Here is a 23,974-nt window from a genome sequence, read left to right as displayed (position 1 = left end):
CAGCCTTCTCACGTTTCAACACCTTCCTAACAACCTGAAGGAGGTGTACCAGAGATGATTTCAGGAAATTTTCTGTGCATCCAACCATACGACCTTCCAGAGCGAGTGCGATTTTTCGAGCTAGGTATCTAATGGGACTATAAAATAGATTTATTTGGTGACTCTAAAGACAGTTTGACAAGGGCTTTTTAGAGGCAAGCTGGGATCTCTTGGAGGTGAAAAGATTAATTCAAGTAAATTCTGCACCTGAAAGGACTGCAAGTTAATACAGATGGCTACAATAAGAGTAACAGACTTTGCATACAGCCGCTGTTCTCATTTTCAACCAGAACATCCACACTCAAAGAGTAACTGAATTCTTCTACAACAGCTAAGCCATCTGTCCTTCCAACCTAACAAACCTCAAATTTAAACCAACTTGGCCTTATTTGCAACAATTAAGGACTTTTCAGTTCCCCTTAGGAAAAACACAGAGGAATTAGTTTTGTTGGGACAACACAGCAGAGAGATCCAATTCCAAACAAGTTTCCTACAAAGGCAAGCAAGGGTCAATATTAACGTGAATGGAATAGTTCCTTGTCTCACCAAGTCTCTGCTGTTTTCATTAAAAACACCAATTCCAACTCAGGAGTCATTTCAAACACCTCTCACGCTACTGTCCTCTGCTCTACCTGTGACACCAACAGGTAACTCTCACGCCTCTGGGAGATCAGGTGAACCTTAAAGCTTGACCTCTGTACTACTATCTACACGCACAAAATATTCCAGTTTACCTAATGCGTTTTTGTCTATCTGTCGAATTTCCTAGGAGTGACTTTCTCTACAAGACAAGGAAGTTGATGTTTCTCTAGTTGTTTCTCTTTTCGGTGAGATAATTTGCTCTCAGAGTCTATGTATAGAATCAGCCCTTGAATCAAGATGTTGAGGGGAATGAATTAACCTCAAAGCATAAGAGAGGTTTCCTGAGCGGTCCTCAGGAGTTTAAGAAGATATTGAAGAGGTACCTAGAGATATAAGCAATGAAAATGTAGAAAGCACAGGTAACAGTCCCTGACAAGCTGTGTAAGGTATTTTCATTCCTCATACAATTACAATCTCAGGTCTTAAGCAAGCACTTAACCAGAAAGGGCCAGAAATTCATTTTCCAGTTCTATCCTCCTCTTCAGAAAAATTAAATAAAATTTATTCATTCTCAATAATTCTTCCTTTAAAAACACTCAAATGTTAATGGAAATGTTTGGAAATTCCACACGTTTTCTATTTCCAGCTAGCAGCTATCAGAGGGTCAGAACAGGACATTCAAAATTGTATTCTAAAGCTCTTAAACAGATATTTTAAAAACAGCTATGGGAGTTGGCGATGGACAGGGAGGCCTGGCGTGCTGCGATTCATGGGGTCGCAAAGAGTCGGACACGACTGAGTGACTGAACTGAGCTGAGCTGATGCTCTTTACTTTTCCCCCCTCTATGAACTGATCCGTATGCTGTAGTGACTCAATTTGGCACATCTGTTCTGTGCCACACCATTTATTATTGATGGATGGCATTTCTGTGCATTTCAAACATCAATGCCTTTTGTTAAACCTTCCCCGCCCAGCTCCTCCCAACCCCCACCTCAGACACACTACTCCAGTCTCCTCATTCGTTTTTAACGTTTCACTGCCTGAGATCCTTACCACCTACAGGGTCTCTTAGGAGAAGCAAGACAGCAGCTACAAATCAACCTTTCCACATGAGAAAGGCAATGAGGATTTAGGGTTTGCTGTGAAATGCCAACACTGAGAGGCACCTGTCTCTCCTCTCCATCAGGAAAAAACAAAAATAAAAATGAACTAAATGAAAGGGAGGTCACCTAGAGAACCAAGCACTGCCTTGCCAAAGCACAGAGCTTCTCCAGGCTCAACAGCCTTGTACAGTGCTGTGAGGTTTTCAAACAGCAGAATTCCCCATAGGCTGTGCCCTGAACTATTTGTGCTTATCATTCTTTGGAAGAAATGTTTATCGGGGTTTAAATCAGACCATTTGGCACTGCATGTGTGGGACCTTACTGGAATTCTCTTAATACCAGAATTGGGACTTTTATAGACAAGGGGCTCCAGCTCTCGGGTTAAGATGGGCCAGCAAACCAAACTGAAAATCACAGGAAATCAGCCTGGAACACAGGGAAACCCAATGTTGACAGGTATCCAGTTAAAATTCTGCTTGTGTTAAGAAAGCTAAGATTAATTTTATTTCATGTAATTAGCTGATATGTCTGCTTCCTCAGATCCTCTGGGTGCAATTATAGGTTGAAAAAACAGATGACTGTGGGAGAAATCAGAGAACGCTGTGCCCATGGCCTTTGCTCTTACCAGGTCAGCAGCATACAGCCTCTGCTTAGTCCTCAGAGCTGAACACAAAGGAGATCATTCCTACGAGAGCGTGTGTTTCAAAGAAATAAACACACCTGCTCTATCGCTAGCTCTAAAACACATCATCTTAACTCGAGGGGGCCAATGTTTCTCTATGTTGAGAAGTCTGAGACTAGGAAGCTCCAAAGCACTAAGGAAGGATCTCGGTTAGGCTGGGGAGAACTCTGGATTTCGCTCCTTTTTATGAGGCAGGAAATAAAAGCATATCCGTCTAGAATAACTTTCTGTTTGAACAATTTCACACAAAGCCTAGGAGAGTACATGGACCATACATAAGGAGGTCAGTAACTGATATCATTGATCATTTTCCTGAAAAACTAAAAAAAAAAAGAAATGAAAAAAAGTCTTGCCAGGAAGGCGTAAACTCAATGAAACAAATGGAACGTTACCATTGCAATTCAGCCTAGCATCAGCTAGCTACCTACAGGAAGTCTGAATTCAACATCTACAAAAGCACAGCTTAAGTCATTTCACTGGGTCAGGACAAGATAGCTCACAGGAAGATAGCCATACATGAGTTTCAGAGGAGGGTGGCAGAAAAAATTTCCCCCTAGATTCTTTTCCGGGCTTGAATGAGACTATAAAATTCTACAGCCTCCTAAAGATACCCAAAGAGGTTTCTCTGTCATCTCGAGTTTCTTTCCACCGAGCTCTGCTGTAGCAGCACTCACAGGATTCCAGAGACACAGAATGGATCAGACTTATTTATTCTTCAGGGTTGCCCTAGGTAATACATGCAGGAACAAGGGCTGCCTTGGCTCCTGGAGGGCTTCTTGGCAGCAGCTGGAGAAAGAAGAAACCAAACCAGAGAAGGACACCCACGGTTGAGGCTGCTAGGGTGGTCCAGGGGGGAAGCATTAAGCTCGGTGGCTGGAAGGCGCATGTGAGAGAGAGAGAGAGAGAGAGAGAGAGAGAGAGAGAGAGAAGCAGGCCCAGGGATGATACAGAAAAGTGACAGGCCAAAAAAAAAAAAAAAAGTCGACATCCAAAGAGCAATTTTTGTGCATTTAAAACAAGGAAGGCTGGAAGCATAAATAGGCTCAGAGGGAAATGGGCCAGCTTCCTTGTACAGACCAGAGGCACAAGGTGCTGAGTTTACAGGGAGGAGGGAAGGCCTGGGGTGCTTTGGCCCTCCCGGTACCCCGAGAACTCCAGAGGGACCTTCTTACTTGTTGTGCCCGGTCTCTGCACTGTGAGGAGGCCCTCGCTAGACCTCTAGATGGGAAGTCAGGTGCGTGGGGACAGTATTCCAGGCAGAGGCTGCCGCTACACTTTGGAAAAGTGAAAGTGAAGTTGCTCAGTCGTGTCCGACTCTTTGCGACCCCATGGACTAGAGTCTACCAGGCTCCTCTGTCCATGGAATTTTCCAGGCAAGAATACTGGAGTGGGTTGACATTTCCTTCTCCACGGGATCTTCCTGACCCAGGGATCAAACCCAGGTCTCCCACATCACAGGCAGACGCTTTACCCTCTGAGCCACCAGGGAAGCTGCTGCGGTTTGGACCAGAGGCTAAAAATACTGCAGTCACTAAGGGGCAGGAATCTGTCCCGGCAGGTCTGGCTTTCTGGGATCTCCCTCCTAATGGGGTGGAGGGGGGGCACACAGATCCCCAGGCTCTCGCAGCACCCTGGGTGAACGCTCTGGGCCGAGGTTCAGCACAGCTGTTTCCCAAACCAACGGGGATTATCAGGAAATCACAGCCCCTTTGATCATTTTTCAGTTTGGGTAGGTGATTTAAAAAGCAAAAGGCCTTAAAGGTCTTGCAATGCACTCACATTCTGTCACTTCTAGGTTGAGTTTCAGGTTCCCAGGGCTATTAAAAAAAAAAAAAAAAGCAAAGCCCAGTCAGGAACAAGGTGGTTAGAGCTGGTGACCATATATTCCAAGAAGCCAGTTAACTGGAAAGTTCCAAAACAATATCCTTCTGTCTTCATTTTCCTGAGGCAGGGAGTGGGGAAGGCATGGACCCCACATAAACACACACGTGTGCTTGTGTGTGTACTCACACCTTTAAAAAGGAAAGAGCAAACACTGACACCCTTTTCAGGGGCACATGCAGAGCAGATGAGAAGCTGGCCTTTAAATGCTGTCACACTAATCCCATCCACAGTGTACACAGTCAGCTCCAGCACGGAGACAACCCCACCGGCAGGAGCTAAGGGTTTTTGGGCTCCTACTCTTAAAAAAAACCAGCTCACTGGGACATACTGAGCTCCTCTCTGCACGGACCCAATTTCATCTGAAGTTCTTTCTAGACCCAACAGCGACGGGTTTTCACTGCAAGGCTCCCCCGTTAAATTCTGCATCTTAGCTGTGAGATGCTATTCTTGTTATACTGAGGACAAGCTGAGCAGCTTAAGAAGTCCTGAAGTTACCCCACCCAGGAGAACACAAAATCCAAACCAGTGGAAGAGCAAGTTCTACTTGCAGTCAAAACAAATAAAGACGAAACGGGTAAGGTAGCAGCTTTCATTGTTCAACACTGTAGGTACGACTCTTTTTACTTGCCACATTCCACAGGGGCAGAAACTGTTTGGTTAGCATTAATTGAAGCCAACAACCAAAAAAAAAAAAAAAAAAAAGTACCAACCATCCAATGTTTCCTGTTCACCCCTTCCTCTCAAAATGTTGACTCAAAGAAAATTTAACAGGGCAGAGAGAGACATTTGGAAACGTTACAGAAAAACAAGTTCTAACTCTCAGCTGTGTATCAGACTTGGCTGGGCACCTCTGGTTCCAACTATGGAGGAGGGTGGATTTGTTTTAAAGTAGCAGAGGCCCAGAGCACTCACAGGGAATTCCGGCTGGCTCAGGCAGGCGCTGGGTTACTGTCACTTACACATGGGGGATTCGGAAGGTCCTTTTCATCCTTCCAAACCACGTCTGGGACAGAGACACTGGCACACGCAGAGATTCGAAATGTGAAACTGACAAGGTATACACAGACACATTTTATACATTTTTAGACAGTTTTCACTGACATCGTATATATTTCTTCCTCCAGGGAACAGAGAGAAGACAGAGGCCTAGTTGCCCAGAGTACATGCAATTTGTACGGACAGAATGAAGGCAGACCTTGTTAAAGTATGGTCTAAAGAATAAGCCAGGTAGGCCTGTTTTCATCCCACAAAATGATTGTTCACATTACGGGGACATCATGGAGCTAAGAATGTCGCCCCCTTTTCTTCTGCTTCCTTTGCCCAAATATACTTTCATCCCCAGGCAGTCTGCTGAAACCTATATGAAGCGAAGGTGAAAGTTTCTGGGCCTAAGACCTTAAAATCCAGTACAAACCAGAGCTATGCAGGAAGCAGAAAAGAGCCAACAGGAATACCACCACCTGGAACAACTATAGCTGGTTTAGAAACTATTCTTTTAATATTGTCTCTACAATAAGGAAATTCAGGGAGGATGAGGATTATCTAAGACATGCGTTTATGAGTCTTAAAGATGAGACAGAACCCTGAAAAATCAACTTAACTAAGAACTGGTGATTCTGATGCTCAAGTACCCTAGCAAGCTTCTGGGTATTAAAGATCAACTACCTTCCAACAACAGCAATCAGGGTTCCAGACCCTGCTAGGGTATCTCAGAGGAGTGAGGCTATCTGGGTAGGTGAGGGACCACCTTGATGGAGGGAGGTGAAAAGGGAAATGGTACCAAGTCCTGGGAGTGAGAACACTGACCTGTGACACAGGCTGGTGGGCAGGGTTATGTCCGAGGTACAGCAGCCCATCTCTCCGGCCTAACCTCCTGGTCCTGACCCCCAGCAGCAACTTGCAGCACTTGGAACCAGCCTATAGCGTGGGCCCCCAATGTTCTGAAAAGAAACCCTAAAAACGGCTCCCCCCCACCCCCACAAAAACCCCGTAATTCTCCATGACATGGAGGCAGCAAAGTTTAGTTATGAGCTTAGACTAAGGCAGAGACTACATTCACCTCGGCATCTCCCAGACACGATAGGCCCTTCAATGCTTGGGGTTTCCAATGTAACACTAAATCGTACATTTTACCAGAGAAATGAACACAGGATACTGCGCAGCGAGCTATACAACTGCAAACTTCTTTCCCATCTGTTCTGTAATATATCTCAACATATCTTGCAACTTTTATTTTTAAAACATTTCTGCAAAACAAGGAGGACCAGGACGAGATACAAAACTTAAAGATGGCAAGAGTTATCTGTATTAACAGATAATCATAACAAAGAGAAATCTCAGATTTTAAGGGTTAGTTACAATGAATCGGCAAGGCAACTTGTGCACTCCCAGAAGGAATCTATATTCTCAAAGAATAGTGTATCACCTCTGTAACAGTGTTGCATGCAAGGACAGTGTCCATGTATTCAAAACCTAATTCTGTACACAAGAGGAAGAGGCATCTTCCTTAGTGGACAAAAATAAGAATGATCACCACTGTGCAGCTCACAGAGTCTCCACAAAGATACTAAAAACATAACTGGTTATAAAAACTTAGCTACAAAAAAAAAAAAAAAAAAAATCCACTAGGCTTAGGGTCAAAAGAGGACAGATTCCCAAAGCCTGATCCAGAGATACATCTAAAATAAAAAAAAAGATCATTGGAAGACTTTGCAACAGAGGCACCTCTGGCTCTGACTTTATAACCAACAGAGAATGACCCAGAACATTGGTTTAGGTGCCCACATTCTCCTGCTGAACAACAGGGCATGCTAAGGGGCATCAAAAGCAGGAGAGGACCCAACTCGTGCTCCAGGACCCTACAAGGAAAGGGCATTTTTATCACCAGGGAACACTGTGGGCAGCCAGTGAGAATGGAGCCCAGGAACTCAAGACTTCCTGTATCTCCAGTATCATCAGCCAGCAGCGATTTCCAGGAAAATCTCTCAGCAAGTAGCCAGAGCTCCAGAGGTACAGATATTTAAGGACTTTGAAAGACAGGCTCTCTTCTCGTGCTTTGGACAGGCACAGAGCCCTGCTGCCCGCGGGTTACTGCAGCTGGTGAAGCACCTGAGTGTCCACTCGCCTGGCTTGGTCAAGCACAAGGAACACACCTCCTCCCCAAAACCAAACTGCCTGAAGGTAAACCACCTGCTTTCACTAAAGTGTAGCAAGATCTGAAGATCTATAAAGGACTGGCTGTCATCTCAATATCCCATCCTACTTGCAATTTTGTTTCCCTGACTTTGAAGAATAGGATAAGAAGCTAGAATGTTGAAGAAAGGACATGATTACATTGAAAGGAAAGGTTTGAAAGACAAAGCAAAAGTACACAAGTTATTTGTACAAAATAATTGTTAAAAGTATTGCTACTGTTTGGTGGTTTAGTCACTTAGTCATGTCTGACTCTTGCGACCCCATGGACTGTAGCCTGCCAGGCTCCTCTGTCCATGGGATTCTCCAGGCAAGAACACTGGAGTGGGTTGCCATTTCCTTCTCCAGGGGAGCTTCCCGACCCAGGGATCAAACCCTGGTCTCCTGCATTGCAGGCAGATTCTTTACCAACTGAGTTACATTAGATGTGTAATAAATGCATCCTTGAAATTTTGGGGAAAAGGAAATCATTTTAAATGCACCTGAGAGATTGAAGATTTTCATACACGCTACTAGGACTCCATTTGTGAAGTGCAAAATCTTTTTATGAAATAATTCACACCAAAATTGCCTTCTGCAATCATGGCATATGCAATTCCTTCTTAGATCCACATAAACAGGGATTCCTAGTTACCCAACATGAAGCTGAGACTGAGGGGCGGGCAAAGAGAATGTGGAAGAGAAGGTACGCCACCCAGCACCCTCCACAGATGATCTGCTTGTTTACCTGTGTGAGGATCAAGAGAGAAAACAGCACTGTATCCCCTCGGAGCCCCAAACACAAACAGTGCTCCTTCCCACAGAGCCAACCCTGCCCGTTCCCAGCCCGTCCCCTCTCTCGTATCTTTCTGCAGAGCATTTGCAGGTCTGAAGCTGCGCGCCTCTTATAGTCAAAGGTGGGAACGGTGGCCCAGAGTGGACACAGATCTCAGCAGAGGTGTGTGCAGGTGTGCCAAGAAGCCCTGGCAGCCCCCGGGGTGGGGAGGGGGGAAAGCAGCCCTGGTGTCCCCTTTAGGAACACACCAAGCTAGCCAGGTGGCCAAGCACACAGACTCCAGGGAAGGGAGGGAACTGGACAGGCTGGTGCAGGGCACAGCCCGGAGCCTGGGCCCTGAGAAGGCACACCTTTGCACAGCTGGGAAGGGGGAGAGGACGTGGACCAGGGGAGATGAGACCACACCGCCAAGCACTGCAGGCCTGGCGAAGAAAGGCTTAGCTAGCAGGAGGAGAAGGGGACCACAGAGGATGAGATGGCTAGGTGGCATCCCCGACTCAATGCACACGAGTGTGAGTAGACTCCGGGAGTGGGTGATGGACAGGGAGGCCTGGCGTGCTGTGGTCCGTGGGGCTGTGAAGAGTCAGACACGACTGAGCGACTGAACGGAACTGAACTGAACTGACCAGAGACAACTTCGTTTTCTTTCCCTCTGTTGTTTAGATTTCTTTCCCCACTAAGCTTTGTCTTTCCATGATGAGGGAAATCTGGGTGTTCAGGAGGAAGGCAGAGCTCACAAAGACAGCCTTGACGATGATGGCCTGCTCAAGAAGCCCACGGCCCCAGGACTGAGTTGCCTGAGCGAAATACCTGAGTCTAGTGCTTTACTTTCGTGCTGAGGGTGGTGGAATGAATGGCTGCTTAGACAGGATAGTTTCAGCATCTCATTTTTTTCGTGGCATGTGTGTGTGTGTGTGTGTGTGTGTGTGTGTGTGTGTGTGTGTGTGTGTGTGTGTGTGTGTGTGTGTGTGTGTGTGTGTGTGTGTGTGTGTGTGTGTGTGTGTGTGTGTGTGTGTGTGTGTTAGCCACTCAGTCATGTCTGACTCTATGGGACCCCATGGACAGTAACCCACCAGGTTTCTCTGTTCGTGGGATTCTCCAGGCGTGAATACTGGAGTGGACTGTTTTCACTGCTTAGAAATTTTTAAAAAGTTTTAGTTTGGTCCTGGGTACAGCAAAAGGAACTGCAGTGCAAGATTTTAGGTCTTTGTTTGATTTCACCAGCAAAGGCCATACCACCATGGAGACAGGCCCTCAAATAGTAACCTTCACATGCTTCTGGGGGGCTTTGGAGAGAGTTACAAAAAGAGAAAAGAAAAAAACAAAAACAACCAACCACTGGAGGTCATGAAGCCACAGAGCAATTTGTTGCTGCACAGCATGGTCACCAGATGTGGGGGAATACTTTCCCAAAGGGCAATTAAAGACCAAGCATTCTCGTTGTCCGCTTGAATTTATGTTAAAAGATAACTTTTCCCTCTCTCCTTTCTGGAAAGGGCAAAACCTTTGATCCTTACCAAAGTGAGGGAGAAAACAAATTGTACTAATGTATTTGCTAAAAGCTATGATAGGCTCAGCCACAACTGAAACAGAACGATCTAAAGTACTTTAGCGTCAGCTGTCGCATTCATATACTACGCGTACTCACAAGGCAACCAGCTGTCCCCAGATTATTTTCAACACGATCAGTAAAAAGTACAGAGTTTTGAAAGGCTGAACACCAAATAGGAGTGGCATGTGACTGGATAGAAGGTTTGGAAAATAAATCTCTGGGCTTGTGAAAGACACAATACAGCTGACCCCTGAACAACAGGGGAGTTAGCTGCAATGACCCCTGGGCAGTTGAAAACCCACATATAATGTTACAGCTAACCCTCTGTATACAGGGTTCTGTACCCAAGGATTCACCCAAGCAGGGATCACATAGCATTGTAGTATTTACTACCGAAAAAAAGCCACATATGTGGACTGGCTGCGTTCAAACCCATGTTGTCCAAGGGTCAACTGTAAAATTTCCCATGCACACAGCAGTTATTAATCTCAAAAGTATCATGTGAGGGCTACCCTTCCAAGCCCTCAATTATCTGCAAAATTGATGATTTTCTGAATTTTCAATGGAATTGCCTTCTTGAATTTTCAGCGCCATGTCTTTTCAAAAACTATTACCAGGTTTTATGCCCTTTGAGTCTGCAATGATGAATTGTGGCTCACTGCTTTTCTTATGACTTTGCAGCTATTAACTTTATAACATGTAGCAAATGCATATTGTAATATACAGATAGGAAAAACTATGTCACAAAAACCAGAAAAAGAAAAGTTTACTTGAGATATAAAGTTTGGAAAGGCAACCTTGGGTTTTATTGGGAACTGGAGTGTAAATAGTTTTAAGTTCCCCTAAGATGTCTAGACCAATGTATGGTCTCTTTTGATCAGGGTGATGACTTCTAATTTTAGACTTGTGACACCCCAGGGTGTCTCCATACAGTCTCTGGAAGTGTGCTAATATTCTCTCCACAAAATGCCAAGTAAAATAATTTAAATTCACTTAAAAACTATGCTACATACATTTGGAGGCAAGGCCTGGAATCAAGAGAACAGTCCTTAAGTATTATAAAAGCATGCTAGCTGTCAATTACATTTTAGTCTAACCCAACTGATGAAAAGATACAATAAACAAAATGAAATGATACAAAATAAGAAAACCTGTATGTGTGATTTTATAGCTGGAGAAGCAGCCAAGGAGCTGGTTCCTTGCTGTTATGCTTTTTTTTTTTTTTAACAATAGAAACATTTGAAAAAATGTGTTTATAGGTCTTCCTTGCTATCTACAGGCCTTCTCCAGCTGCCCAGAGTCGGGGGCGGGGGGTAATCTCCAGGTGTGGGGGGCAGCCTCTCATTGTGGGGGCTTCTCTTGCTGCGGGACATGGGCTTGAGAGCTCTGACTCAGTAGAAGTGGCACGTAAGCTTAGCAGTCTGGAGGCAAGTGGGATCTTCCTGGACCAGGGATTGAGCCCGTGTCCCCTGCGTGGCAGGAGGATTCTTCTTTACCACTGAGCCACCAGGGAAGCCCCTGGGACACCATTTTTGTGGAAAACCCTTTTGGACCTCTTTATTTACTAACGCCTGAATCAGCTTGGCCTGACAACCGGAAACCCAGCCACAGCTCCTTGCCACCTGTTTGCACTAAGACTCTGGTGACTTAACGCTGGCTTCCAGGCTCCCTCTTCAGTGTCAAAGTTTCTTTAAAATGAACAAATACCAACCACAGACAATGGCAGCTAGACGCGGTGAGCTTAATTTTGTCAGTTTTCCCCTCTGGCTGACTTAAATTTTATCCTGAGGTTACACAGAATTAGGTATTACTGCTCTGCAAAATCCACTTCTTAACTTCCCCGGTCACCATGTTTTACTATAGCTTCCAAGTTTCCAGTAAGATTTCCTGATGAGTCGTGCTCTTTAGGCTTCATGGCGCTCTTTGTTCAGAACACCCACTGCAGTCATCTGATAAATCTGAACGTGGATTTCTTCAAGAGCCACAGACATCTGCACTCAAAAATGACATCACTGGAAAAAAAGAACTTTTTTTTTCATTAAACAGGCCTGCCTTTTCCCTAGAGAACCCAACTTCACTGTTTCCTTTTTATTTTTTGTTATCATTGCCTATTTAAACTTAGACCCACAAGAATTCCAGTGAGAAATTTTTTTTTTTTACTAAGTAACTTTCATTTAATCCTTCATCCACCTTCTGTGCTAAGCTGACCAACAGAAGTTCAAGTATCGTACTTCAACAGTCGTCTGAAGAATCAAACATCTGAAAGTTACAGAAGAAAAGAAGAAGGAAAAAAAATAAGTACACTTGCCTTATTTGTCGCAGTAGCACTGGATCCGGGGACCACGGGCACGTTCGTCACTTGAACCGAAAGATAATTATTGTCTATGAGCGGCCAAGCCCCTTCCACTTTGCATGTCTGGAAGTGATCCTTGAAAGTTCTAAGGTGAGGGTCTCCGAACAAGCCACAGAAAAGGTAATTGGGAGGGTTCTGGCCCCCGCCCCTGTGATAGTTACAAGGGTCATGGGTCACTTCCGGGTTGGTAGACGATGTGGGTCCATCCTTGGAACAGTTTCTCTGGCTCATGAGGTCGCTGATACCCAACACAGCAGAGTGGTACACAAGGTTACCACGGCAGGCTTTGGAAGTCCGCTGGGTGCAGCCAGCGTAGGCACGCAGAGCCTTGCAGAACTCAGAGTCGAAGCCATCGACGGCGGAGTTCAGGTGTGAAGTCAGGGACACGAAGTCCGTGGTGCATTTCTGGATTCGACACTGGGCTGGCTGCTGGCAGTCACCTAGGAGAAAGAAGATTAAGACCGAATGTTTTTAAAAGGCTTCACAACTTTCTGAGCTGCATGAGAAAAGGACATTCTCCTCTGGGAACTGTTTGTTCTATTTCCTATACTCCTATTTTAAGAAGGCCTTCAGAAATAGGGTTGCATTGTGGCTTCTTGGCCTCTCACAAAGTCAGCCACTGGGAGAACCACTGCATGCAGCTGGTTAACTTAACAACTAAAGCGTGGGCCATTGCGAGTGAACAGGAGTTTAGCCAGGTGTTCTTAGGCTAAACTACAAGGGAACAATAAAGGAAATATTTTATCAACTTTGCTTGTTTATAGATTTTGAGAAAGATCCCTTTGCTCTAAGGCCAAGTCAAAGATGTGAACTTTGTTTTGATTTTGAAAATTGCATAAGTAATTTGCTTTGAAAAGCACAGTCTGTACACAAAACCATGAGTAAAGCCTGCACACTTCAGGGAGGGGAAACTCCTACATTATAGCGTGATTAGTTAAAACACCTTTACCTGATTCCACTCTAGCTACAGGGGAAGAATAACAGGAAAAAAATCCAGGTACTAAGTTATTCTGTCTTCCTTGAGAAATATTTACCGACAAATTGCATATAAACTAACACACGTAACCCCCTGGTTTCTACAAAGTGTAAATGATCTTTTAAAAAAATAAAGTGACTGATTTGACCAAGCTAGGTATTCACTATCCCGTAACATCAATCACTCCAGGATTCTAGCTCCTCAACAGTTCACAGTAGAACTATACTAACTCAGAATGTACACAACACTGACAGGTGATTCCACCAACTATGCTTTTTTTCTAGAAACAGAACCGGAGACAGAATTCTTTGCGTATATATAAAACTACTTTCCCCCCTTAAATCAATGATTCACATAAACTTAATGATTTAAGTGAAGGTAACATAAAGTAATGAAAAATCATACGATTACTGCCCTACTATGTAAACAGTAAATTTTCAAATTATGGTTTGCCCCTAACTTTTTACACAAAAGTTTGTAAAATCTCTCAAAGCACAAAACCCACAATGAACTGCCAATACTAGGTCAGTGTGTGTACTAATCAGTTTAATATTGTATTCCTTAAAAGGAGAACACCAGAGTCATGGAAAAGAAAAACAACTTTCTTTATTGTTCACCTCAAATTTTATAGAAATGAACTGTAACACATATTTGTGTTACCTGCACATTCCTTATAGGTATCTCAACTATGGAGGAGCCTCAATCTCAAGTCTTAGGTTCCTCATTTGAGAAATGAATAGGTTGTTCTAAAGTAAATTCTGTGATCGTTTCTAGGCATGAAATATCCGAGGGGGTGCATCAGTCAGTAGAGTATTATTAAATGTGTAATTATTCAAGATTTAGGTATAACAAAACTTTAGGATGATATCAAGATTTAGGACATTATCTGATAAAGACTTAAAACTAACCCTAATAATCACTGTAGAGAGATATTTTAGTCTTTTCAGTAGTAAATTGCTTTTAAATGAGTGAAATAGCCTATAATCTTTGTTCATGGCATCAGCTGGGGAGACGAGGAGTAGGAGATGACCACCTCGTAAGGCACTTCCCCGACCATTCCTAAGTTTCCAAAACCAAAAAGGGAAAATGTAGTCAAGACTGGATATCTGACTTAACACAAGTAAAAGAGGAGATTAAAATATTTTAATATTTTGGAGCTGTGAATTTACAGCTATTACTTAAAGGCAGTAAATAAAAATCACAGATACATCTTTCTGCATTTGGCCTCTTTCACGTTTTCTCATTCCAAAGCTGACAAAAGCAGCTCTAGTATTTATAGCATTCTTCTCTACAAAGTAGATCAAATCATCTTTCAACTGTTTTTACTCAAAAAGGCAGAAGGGGAAACAAAAAAATAAAACCAGCCAACAACCCCCAAAGTGGCATTAAAGCCATTTTACAGATGGGAAAATCAAGGCAAAGGGACACTAAAGGCCTTGACCTGGCTGGACTGTAAACTGTGAGCCTGAAGCCCAGGACATGTGCCCTTCCTCAAATCTCATTTTCATTCCCTCAACAAAATTTCTGATTCTCAAGACAGTACTTAATAGTGTAAAAAAAAAAAAGTCAGAAACAGCAACATCCTTTCTCTTTTTCTTTTAAAATCACATTCACAGCAAGCAGTAAGCAAGAAAATAAATATATGAGCCAAGGCTCATTCAGTACCGAACAGCTTTTGGACGACACATAAATGACAACACAAGAACTGCCCGCTAAACTTGCAGTGCTTATTCTGTTCTTTTTATGGTCTATAAAATCTAGCCGAGCGTACGCTTACTTATAATTATTTCAAATAGTCATAAAAATATCAAAAGTAAGACCAGCATGGAAATGCAGATGCAACTGTTTAGAAAGGAAAAGCAGAATCTAGACTCCCAGATCCTTTTCGGTTCCCTTCCTCCCTTCCCCACGCCCTTTTTCATAGCAGGTAGGTGCTGATTCCTTTGAGAAATCTCACACAAAACACAGTTCCTTGGATTCCTTTGTTTTGGATGAGGTTTCTAACAGATTTTTTGAATAGAGACGGTGGGATGTAGGAGGGCTAATCAGAGAGAAAGTGTATGTGGGTCAGCAGTTTCAGCCCCATCACAGGCTCCTGTATATAATGACTAATTTGCAGCATACACCCAGAAATATCCAGGCTTCATGAATTTATAATGACAATGCACACTTTGCCTGTAAGAGGCGGTAAAGTAAACCTCCTGAAAAAATGCCAAGACAATGCAGAGCAGAAACAATTCAAGGATGCAGCCAAGAAAACCATGGAGTGTATGAGTAAGCAAGGAACTCCCATATTGGATCTCCATTCAGGAAGTGCAGAGGTTTGCTTAAGAAAAGAAAAAAAAAAAGAATAAAAGTATCCTTTTCATTTCCCAAGGGCAGAATTCAAAATCTACAGCTACAGACCTATTTTTTCAGATCATACCATCTATGATCTGACCGTATTTTCATCCCAGTAAATGAAATTTACTAAAGGATTTGTCAGTCTAGAGCTCTCATGAATGATCCAGACATAAAGACCTCATCATTCAAGGCGGTTTCCGCAATGTCAGGCCTGCACGGGTGAATCTGCAGCCCAATCATCAGATTATAATAAAAGAAATGAGATATGCTGAAATGAATTAAGTGAAACACAGAGCCATCTGGGGTGTGGAGGCAAATTATAAGGATCCGGGCATAAAACATATGGTGGCCCATCTGTAAAGAGCATGAGGTGAGGCAGGCTGCTCTGAGGAGACACAACCCCTGCATTTCAATAGCACCATTCTTCAAAGAACTCTCTCAAAAGGAGCCCTCCTTCCTAAAACCGGATTAATTACTTCATTCCAACAAGCTATCCACAGATATCACTCACTACAGCAACTCTGGGTAGAATCTAATGGGGACTTCAGTGTGAGCACATTAGGATATTGAGAGGAGTTTCACATTCCAAGTTCTTGAACTAAGGCACCTTAATTTTCTAAACCTTTAAACCAAACTTCTTAGGCTTTTCAGAGGCCATCGAAGAAACCTTCAAGGACCACATTCCAATCCTGTTACAGGACCCTGTGGCAACTAAAGGAAACAATATCTATGCAGTCAAGAGGGTCACAGTCCTGGCCACCAGCTCAATTTCCCTTTCAAGAAATCTACACTTTGACATTATGGACACTTTTTTTTTTTCCCCCACAGAAAACACTCCTATATTTTTTGACACGTCATAAAAAGTTTTCCATGCAACCGTGAGCAGACTGACTTTATTTTCTAAGGTTCTAAAATCACTAATTAAAAACCTTCATCATTGTAAAACTTGCTATTTACACTCTCTATTAAGACTTCAGTTTGCTTCCACAAGTGACAGTGTTAAAATGCAGCTGCTACATCACAATGCAAAGTTACGCAAAACTAAATTTAGTCCTCTGCTCAAATGTCACATTTTTTCCCCATTACTTAAAAGACCTCCCGGATTTTTAACACTGCTGGTATGACTTAATAAATAAATAAAAATTAACTCTGGCACAGCTGGGTGGCATTACAGTTCAGTATTCTCCAGATCAGAGTGTGGTGATTGCTGTCCCACAAATACAGGACAAAAAGATCTCAAAGGATAACGTATCTAATGCTCTAAGTGCTCTCAAACTAAAAGATAGATTCTTTTTCAATTTGGCAATGAAAAAACTTTTTGTCTAGATATACTGCTAGGAATGGTACCTATTTGTAAAGGGCGTTCTAGATTCCCCCCCTCCCCACCCCCAGCTTTCTTGAGATATAACTGACATGTATCATTGTGTTCATGAAAAGATCTTAAAAAGAAAAACAGGCAAAACAAGCTAGAAGGCTCATCGTCGCTAAGACAAAAAGGTTTTACTTCGCTAAGAACGGATTCCTCACTGCTGCTTCCACCGGGGAAGTTCCCGAAGGCAAGAGATCGGTCACACTCTCCTGGAACGCCCCAAAACACGCGGCTAGCCACAAAGCACGAAGTTTTCCCAAACAGGAGGTGAAAGCTGAAATTAAAAGGGGCTTTCGCAAATACGAAAACGATCTCAGTTTAAAGAAGTTTTAAGTGACTTCGAGATGAACCCCCAGGTTTTCAAAAGGGTAGAATTATCTTCCCATCGGGTGCCATTTCTTCGCCTCGACGCCACCCCCAACTCCAGGGCAGCAGCAGCAACCAGGCTCCTCGTCTCCTCAGCCTAGGAGGCGGCGGCGTAAACCTGATCCCAGCCTGACTTTCAGTAAAACACCCATGCAGAGAGCAATAGAGCATCCGGAACGTTTGTCTCGGGGGGCGGGAGGCAGGGCGAAAGGCCGCTCCCGTGTGCCCTGGGCGCGCCGCTCGGTTGGCGGGTGTGTTCCTGCCGCCGCGCCGCCAGCCGGCCACGGTGCGGGTCAGGAGCTGGGGAGGCCTTTCCTGCCCCGGCCAGCGCCTTCTGCCCCCCCGGGAGTAGGGGGATAGGGGAACCCAGCCCCCCTGGCCCTACAGGCGGCTCCCCACCCCCAACCCGCGCGCGCGCCCCCCGTACCTGCATGAAGCAGCCCAAGGCTGAGCAGCAACAGCAGCAGCAGCGCCAGGGGCGGCGGGCCGAGCCCGGGGCGGCGGCGGGGGCGGCGGCGCGGCTCAGCCCCGGCGGCAGCGGCGGCGGAGGCTGGGGCGGCGGCGGCGCAGGAGGGCGATGCTGCTCTCAAGCCCATGCCCGTCCATGCAGCTCTCGTGGGCTCCGGCGAGGGCGGCGGCGCGGGGGCCGTGGCGGGTCCCGGGCCGGGGCGGCGGCATGGGCCGGAGGGAGCGCCCCGCTTCCTCTTCTTCCTCCTTCAGCCCCGCGTCGGACGCGGGCCGCCGCCGCCGCCGCCGCAGGAGCAGCAGAAGCGAGCCGGGCGCCGCGGGCGGAGCGCGTCGGCGGCGTCGGCCGCGGGGAGCGGAGGCATCGTGGCGGCCGGAGTCGGCGGGCGAGCGGGCGGAGGGCGGGAGGAGAGAGCGGAGGGCGGGGAAGGAAAAGACACAAAGACGGTGAGCGAGTGCGAAGCCCGGCCGGCAGCGCGCGCGCGGGGCGTCCCTGGTCCAGCGTGGGCTCGGCGGGCGCGGAAACGCACCGGACGGAGCCCAGAGCGGCAGCCCGCAGCCGCCGGCTGCCGCGATCACTCTGTGCCGCGGGGGCCCCCGCGCTCGATCAATCTCAGCCCCGCACTGCCGCCCCGCCCCTCCCAACGCCCCGCCAATCCACGCCGGCTCCGCCCCGCCCCTCCCCGCCCCCTCTAACTCCATTGGCCGAGAGGCGGGAGCTGTGGACCCAGTCGGCCACTCATAGGGCCCCAAGCGCCCGCCCCGCCCTCCGGCCCCACCCCTCCGGGCCCCCGCCCCCTGCTCCCAGCCTCCCCGGGGTGATTCGAGTTCCGCGTCCTGCCCGCCGCCGGTCGGGTCGGCGGCGCTGCGGCCCAGCCTCCCTATTGCTGGCTGCGGCCTCCACGCTCCCCTCCACCCTCTCCTGCAATGTACTGCCGCCCCGCGCCCAGTGGAGACGGGCGACGGCAGCTCCGTCGTTACAAAGGAGCCAGCCTTTGGCCTTTCCGAGAAGGAAAGTGATCGGGTTCAATGTCCCTCTCCGTAACGCTTTTATTTAGATCACCAGCCCCCGACCCTGTCCCTGCCCTACAGCCCTGGCTCCTCGGAGGAAACGGGCGCCTTTATGCTTAGCGCCCGGCGGCAGGTCCCTTCGACGCCAATCGCATCTGCTGAGCCGCGTTCTGAGCCCGCTGCGGACTTTTTTTTTTTTTTTAAGTAAGTTCCGTTCAGTTCAGTCGCTCAGTCGTGTCCGACTCTTTGCGACCCCGTGGACCGCAGCACGCCAGGCTTCCCTGTCAATCACCAGCTCCCGGAGTTTACTCAAACCCATGTCCATTGAGTCGGTGATGCCATCCAACCATCTCATCCTGTGTCGGCCCCTTCTTCTCCCACCTTCAATCTTTCCCAGCATCAGGGTGTTTTCAAATGAGCCTTTTTTTTTTTTTTTTTCCAGTAAAGCCACCGCCTTCTGAGCCCATTCGGGACTTTTGGTAAAGCCAGTCGCGTTGGAAATGCGAATGTGACCCGTGGTCCGGAACGAATCGGATGGCCTGGGAAGGTAGCCACCAGCTCCCTGGTGGAGTTCGCGGGCAGCTGGTGTTCCCGTCACTCTGACATTTTTCCCTTCCTGAAAGCAGTTGGGGAGGGGGTTCTGAGAGTAGGGAGGACGTCCACGTGTTCTGTTATACTGTAGTTAGATTCATGAGGATAGTGAGTTTTATTGCAGTGTAATTTTATACCATGATCTGTTGTTGCTCCGTGGCTTTTCCACAAATGTTCATCGTCTATTAGCAAATTAATTCAATAGCAGGTCCGTTTCTACTTTTGCGATGGAATGGTTGCAAAAATGAGAGGGAAACCAATTGCTGGCGGGAAAGGAGACTTCCAGAGATACAGGAAAGCATGTTTTATGAGGTCGATGATAGGTTCCAATTTGTTATCAGCAAGTGTGAAGTGGTATCTAATCTCAAGAATGGCCTCAAAGGCCAGGAGCCACTTCATACTGTCCTCGTCTTTGCCTTTCTCCAACACTCCAGCGTTCTTGCCTGGAGAATCCCCTGGACAGGGCTACCGTCCGTAGGGTCGCAAAGAGTCCGACATGACTGAGCGACTTGGCACAGCACAGCAGCACCGCAAACGGCAATGGGCTGCCATTTTAAATGAACTTATATCCAAGTCGCAGTCTGCAACTCTGCTTGCTACATTACTCACAATCCCTAATTTAGGAATTTTCGTATCAACCACGGACATGTTAGTATTCCACATGTTAAAAAGTGCCAGTCAATGGACCAGGATAATTGAGGGCAAGCCCTCCATCACTCCAGCTTCCTCATTACACACCTTCTGAATTATACAAACCACTAGCTCCCTAATGAAGGATGCCTATCTATTTTTACTGCAACTTTTCATTACTTACTTATTACATACTATGATGACTCAAGTGGTAAACATACCTTTCACTGCCCACGATATAACCCAAGTCTTGTGTGTATCCATAATATGCTTAATAGTAGCTTCAGAGTTGCCCGGAGAAATGACTTTTTGGGGGGAGTTATGGGATATGATTTTTAGGTGATACTGTGAAGTAAATACTGTTAAGCCCCAAATTGATTTTCTTGCAATTACTACATATTAGCAATGAAATCAAGTCAATGAAACCCTGGTAAACCTCTTTTTCAAAGTAATCAAATGTAAACAGCATCTTTCAAAACATTTTGCTAATAAAGACTAATAGTAAGATGTTTCCTCTTCCTTAACCCAAGATTTAGTTCGACTCCTATGAAAGAAGAATCCCACTTTATTGACCATACTTTAAAACATATAACCAAGAGTTAAGGATCAAATTCAGTTTAGTTTGAGTTCAGGAGTTTTTTCACTCCTGATTTTCTGTAATTTTCCTCCGTTTCCTCTTCTCCCTTCTATATCCTGTTCCTTAAGTACATGGTTACTCTAGATTTTACCAACAGAGGGCACCCCCGAGTCATTGCACGTCCTAGTGTCCTAAAATGGAACTATTGTTCTTTAGAGGAAAAACTTCATTTCTTTTGAGGTGCTTTATTGCTCCTCTGTTGTAAACATTTGACAAGCCCAAGATTTATACGTCTAAGGATTCACTTTTTATTGCTGCATAAGTGTTCAGCATGCTAGAGGAAAATGTTAATTTTCACAATTAAACCGCAAGGTGGTTCTTCTTTTCAGGACATTAGGTTAGTTGACACATTCCCCGAGTACATTCGGACTGTTAACAAGATCCGAAGTCAGCTTGGGAAGCAAGAGCTTGGTGAATGGTCAATTATAGAGTACCCACTTCCCCAGCTAGAATGCCGCAAGTTAAGGAGTCTTTTAAGACTCTAAGAAGAAAAATCTGGAGAGGGAGCTAGAACACAAACATAAAATCGATGACTTATAAAAGTTTTATATTTTAATAGAAAAGAAAACCGTGACGTGACAGCTTGCACAACTCAAACCCATCCCACTTCTTGCCCCTTGTATTCTTCCTTCCTTCCTTTTTATTTTCAGGAAGAAAAGAGGAAAGCAGAACAGCACAATTAGGGGACACAGGAAAGCATCCCACAGTATGAACGGGCCAAATGGGTAGAAATAAAACACATGCCAGCAACATTAATGGATTCTAAACAGACGTGGTTTCTTTTCGGGAACCTTTACATGATGTCTAAACTGTTCCCCTGTTAATACACAGAATCTCCATTTCCAGAAAGCTACCAGGACCCCCTTCTAACAGACCACCCTGGGGCAGAGGAGCCAGGAGTCAGACCCAGGGCTGCGATGTGTGCCACCCATTTTAGAGGAAAGGTTCCCCACTGTTCCCCAGCAAAGCCGGGGAGAAGCCCGGAGTCCTACAGCCCGGCGGCTAGCGGCTTGTGTATCGTACTTACATCATTCTTAACCCTTCCGCTCCTGGAGGGGGCCTGGCGGGATCGGGGGACCCCTGAGTTCCGGAACACGCAGCACCTGGGTGTGACAGAGGATTTCCAGGGCCGGGGGTGAGCGCTGCGCCCCCGGAAGGAGAGGGCCCGGGGCGTGCGTGGGGCTCATCACCCGCTCGTACCCGACTGGCCCCCGCGATCCCTGCGGGATCAGCAGCGGCTCGCGCTGCTCAGAGCGGCAGGTGCAAAAAGCATTTGGGAGTCGCTTGCCAGCGCGCGGAGGTAATGCGCTTCCTGTCCATTTATCTCAGGAAACCAGCGCAGCCTTCCCTTCCAAACAGAATTAACCTCTCATTAGCCAGCCACTCATTCCCGAGAAGGCCTTAAAAGCTTTACCAGCTCGCTAATGTATTTAGGCTTTTCTTCCAGGCAAACGCAGCCGCTGCCGCGACTGCCATCAGCCCCTGGTGGCTGGGGGTGGGTGGGTGGGGGGCGTCCTCTGGGCTCCCCTGGGAGCCAACCGCTTACCTTCTCCCCTCCTCCCCCTGGCTTCAGGTCAGGGAAACTCTGGCCAACCCAGATCCCCAGACGGTAATCACGGGCAGACCCGACACCGCTGAACCGACTTGCAGCGGGAAACCGCCCCAACAAGTCCCCACTGATTTCGCGAGCGCCCGTCGCATCAAAGCCTCCAGCTCTGTGAGCCTCACGGAACCAGCGAGGGTACCCGGGAAGGAACTTCGACGGCCAGCTGGGCCCGGGTCGCGGGTGCTGACTCCCCATTTGGGGCTCCAGCCCCGTTCTCAGCACTGAGCAAGGTCGGGGGTGGGGGGTGGCGTTGGGGTGGAGGGAAGGCAGTGTTCGCCGGGATCCCGCGGATCCAGCCGACGCCGGGAGTGGGGAGTCCAGTGCGGTTCTAGGTCTGCACGTGGCAAGAAGGGGCCTTTGCAGAGCTGGGCTTTTCTCACCCTGGCTCCCCGCCGCCCCGAGGCGGGCAGATTTATACCACACAGGTGGACGGAGACCTAAACAAAACAGTCCCGCTCGCTGCCTGCCGCTCGCCATACCCCCACCCCGGCCCTCTGGCCCACCGCAAACTTCAGCAAAATAAACAGCTCACCACAGGCATTCTCTTGTCCGCAGCACGACGCTTGCCAGCTGGGAAAACAAGCCGCAAGCCACGCGGCCGGGGCGCTGAGCGAGGCAGCGCGGCGCCCGCTTCTCTTTCCCCGGTGGGGGCGGCGGGAACCAGGGGACGCCGGGGGGGCTCCGCCTCGCGGTGGGGTGGGGGGCTCGCTCTCCCGGTTCCCCGACTGTGAGGGAGCGCCCGGTGAGGCGCTGCGCCCTTGCAGCCCCCGCGATCTCTCCGGCTCCCTAGGGGAGGGGGGCGGGAGGCAAAAAGCCCTTAGCTGCGTCCTCACTTTCTCCAAGCTGCTGTCTCTTCCCTTCCGTTATCAAAGACCAAATCTAGGGGGTCTCCACCCCACTCCTCCACGTCTCCCCCTGCCGGCGCGCACCGGATCTGTGCAGCGCGGCTGCGGAGGGGCGCGCAGCCGCGGGCCAGGACCCCCAGCCTCCAGGTTCGCTCGCCCGCGTTTCCCCTACCCCGAGAGCCGGCACAAAGAGCCTTTCGCGCGGCCAAAGCCACCCTCCTCGCCGGCTGCATTGCATTTTGCTCCCCGTCCCCAGCCCCGCCCCCCCCCCCGCCCCCCCCCCGCACCAACCTATTCCCGGTTGGTGGCTGTGCCAGCTGTCGCCAGGGCAGGGCGGCAGGGAACGTGGGCACGTGGTTCCTACTCTGCGCTTTTCCGCACAGACGCGGATGCCCTGCTTTCCACCTTTCTCTCGCTGCCCACCAGCAGCGTCTAAATGCCTTCCTCCCTTTCCATACACGACCTCTGAGTGTCTTCCTAATACGTCTAAACTAGGGAGGGGGGCAGTGTTGGTCCTCTGGAGTTTCGCAGAAATAAGGGATCCATCCATTTGTCCCGTCCCTCTAAAAGGGGTTTGAGTTTATAGCTTAAGACAAGCCCAGGACAACGATTTGGGAATCACGAAGGGGAGAGAGGGGCTTCCCTGGTAGCACAGTTGGTAAAGAATCTGTCTGTAATTCAGATCTGGGTTCTATCCCTGGCTGGGAAGATTCCGCTGGAGAAGGAAATGGCAACCCACTCCAGTATTCTTGGCCTGGAGAATCCCATGGATAGAGGAGCCTGGCGGGCTACAGTCCATGGGGTCGCAAAGAGTCGGACACGACTTAGCGACTAAACCACCACCACCAGGGGAGAAAGACATCTAAGATACAGGCGAGGAAGTGTGTTATAAAGAACAAGCCCAAGCGCAGGCAACGTTCAAGGGAAGACAGTCCCTTGGGTAAGAGCAGAAGGCGGGATGGGGGTCGGGGG

At 47.4% G+C, this 23,974-nt stretch overlaps 1 protein-coding gene across 3 annotated transcripts in view; it reads right to left on the bottom strand.

The window, feature by feature from the left end:
* The window catches only part of RGMB (repulsive guidance molecule BMP co-receptor b), a 28,795-nt gene extending 5,580 nt beyond the window's left edge, over positions 1–23,215 (bottom strand). Inside the window, exons 1-4 of one of the 3 annotated variants that reach the window (XM_060416616.1) lie at positions 22,690–23,215; positions 21,579–21,654; positions 17,645–17,931; positions 12,119–12,603 (exon numbers count right to left, since the gene is read on the bottom strand). In XM_060416616.1, the coding sequence (XP_060272599.1) occupies positions 12,119–12,603; positions 17,645–17,931; positions 21,579–21,583 (777 nt within the window). In that variant the 5' untranslated portion in view covers positions 21,584–21,654; positions 22,690–23,215. Of the gene's footprint in view, positions 1–12,118; positions 12,604–17,644; positions 17,932–21,578; positions 21,827–22,689 lie in introns of those variants that run through there. The other 2 variants (XM_042250788.2, XM_060416617.1) reach the window with 2 other exon arrangements.
* Between the last annotated feature and the right edge of the window lie 759 nt (positions 23,216–23,974).

Source organism: Ovis aries, chromosome 5 (assembly GCF_016772045.2).
Source record: "Ovis aries strain OAR_USU_Benz2616 breed Rambouillet chromosome 5, ARS-UI_Ramb_v3.0, whole genome shotgun sequence".
Classification (NCBI taxonomy): domain Eukaryota; kingdom Metazoa; phylum Chordata; class Mammalia; order Artiodactyla; family Bovidae; genus Ovis; species Ovis aries.
The sequence above is the reverse complement of the archived record's forward strand: the minus strand, read 5'-3'. Positions and strand labels throughout refer to the sequence as shown.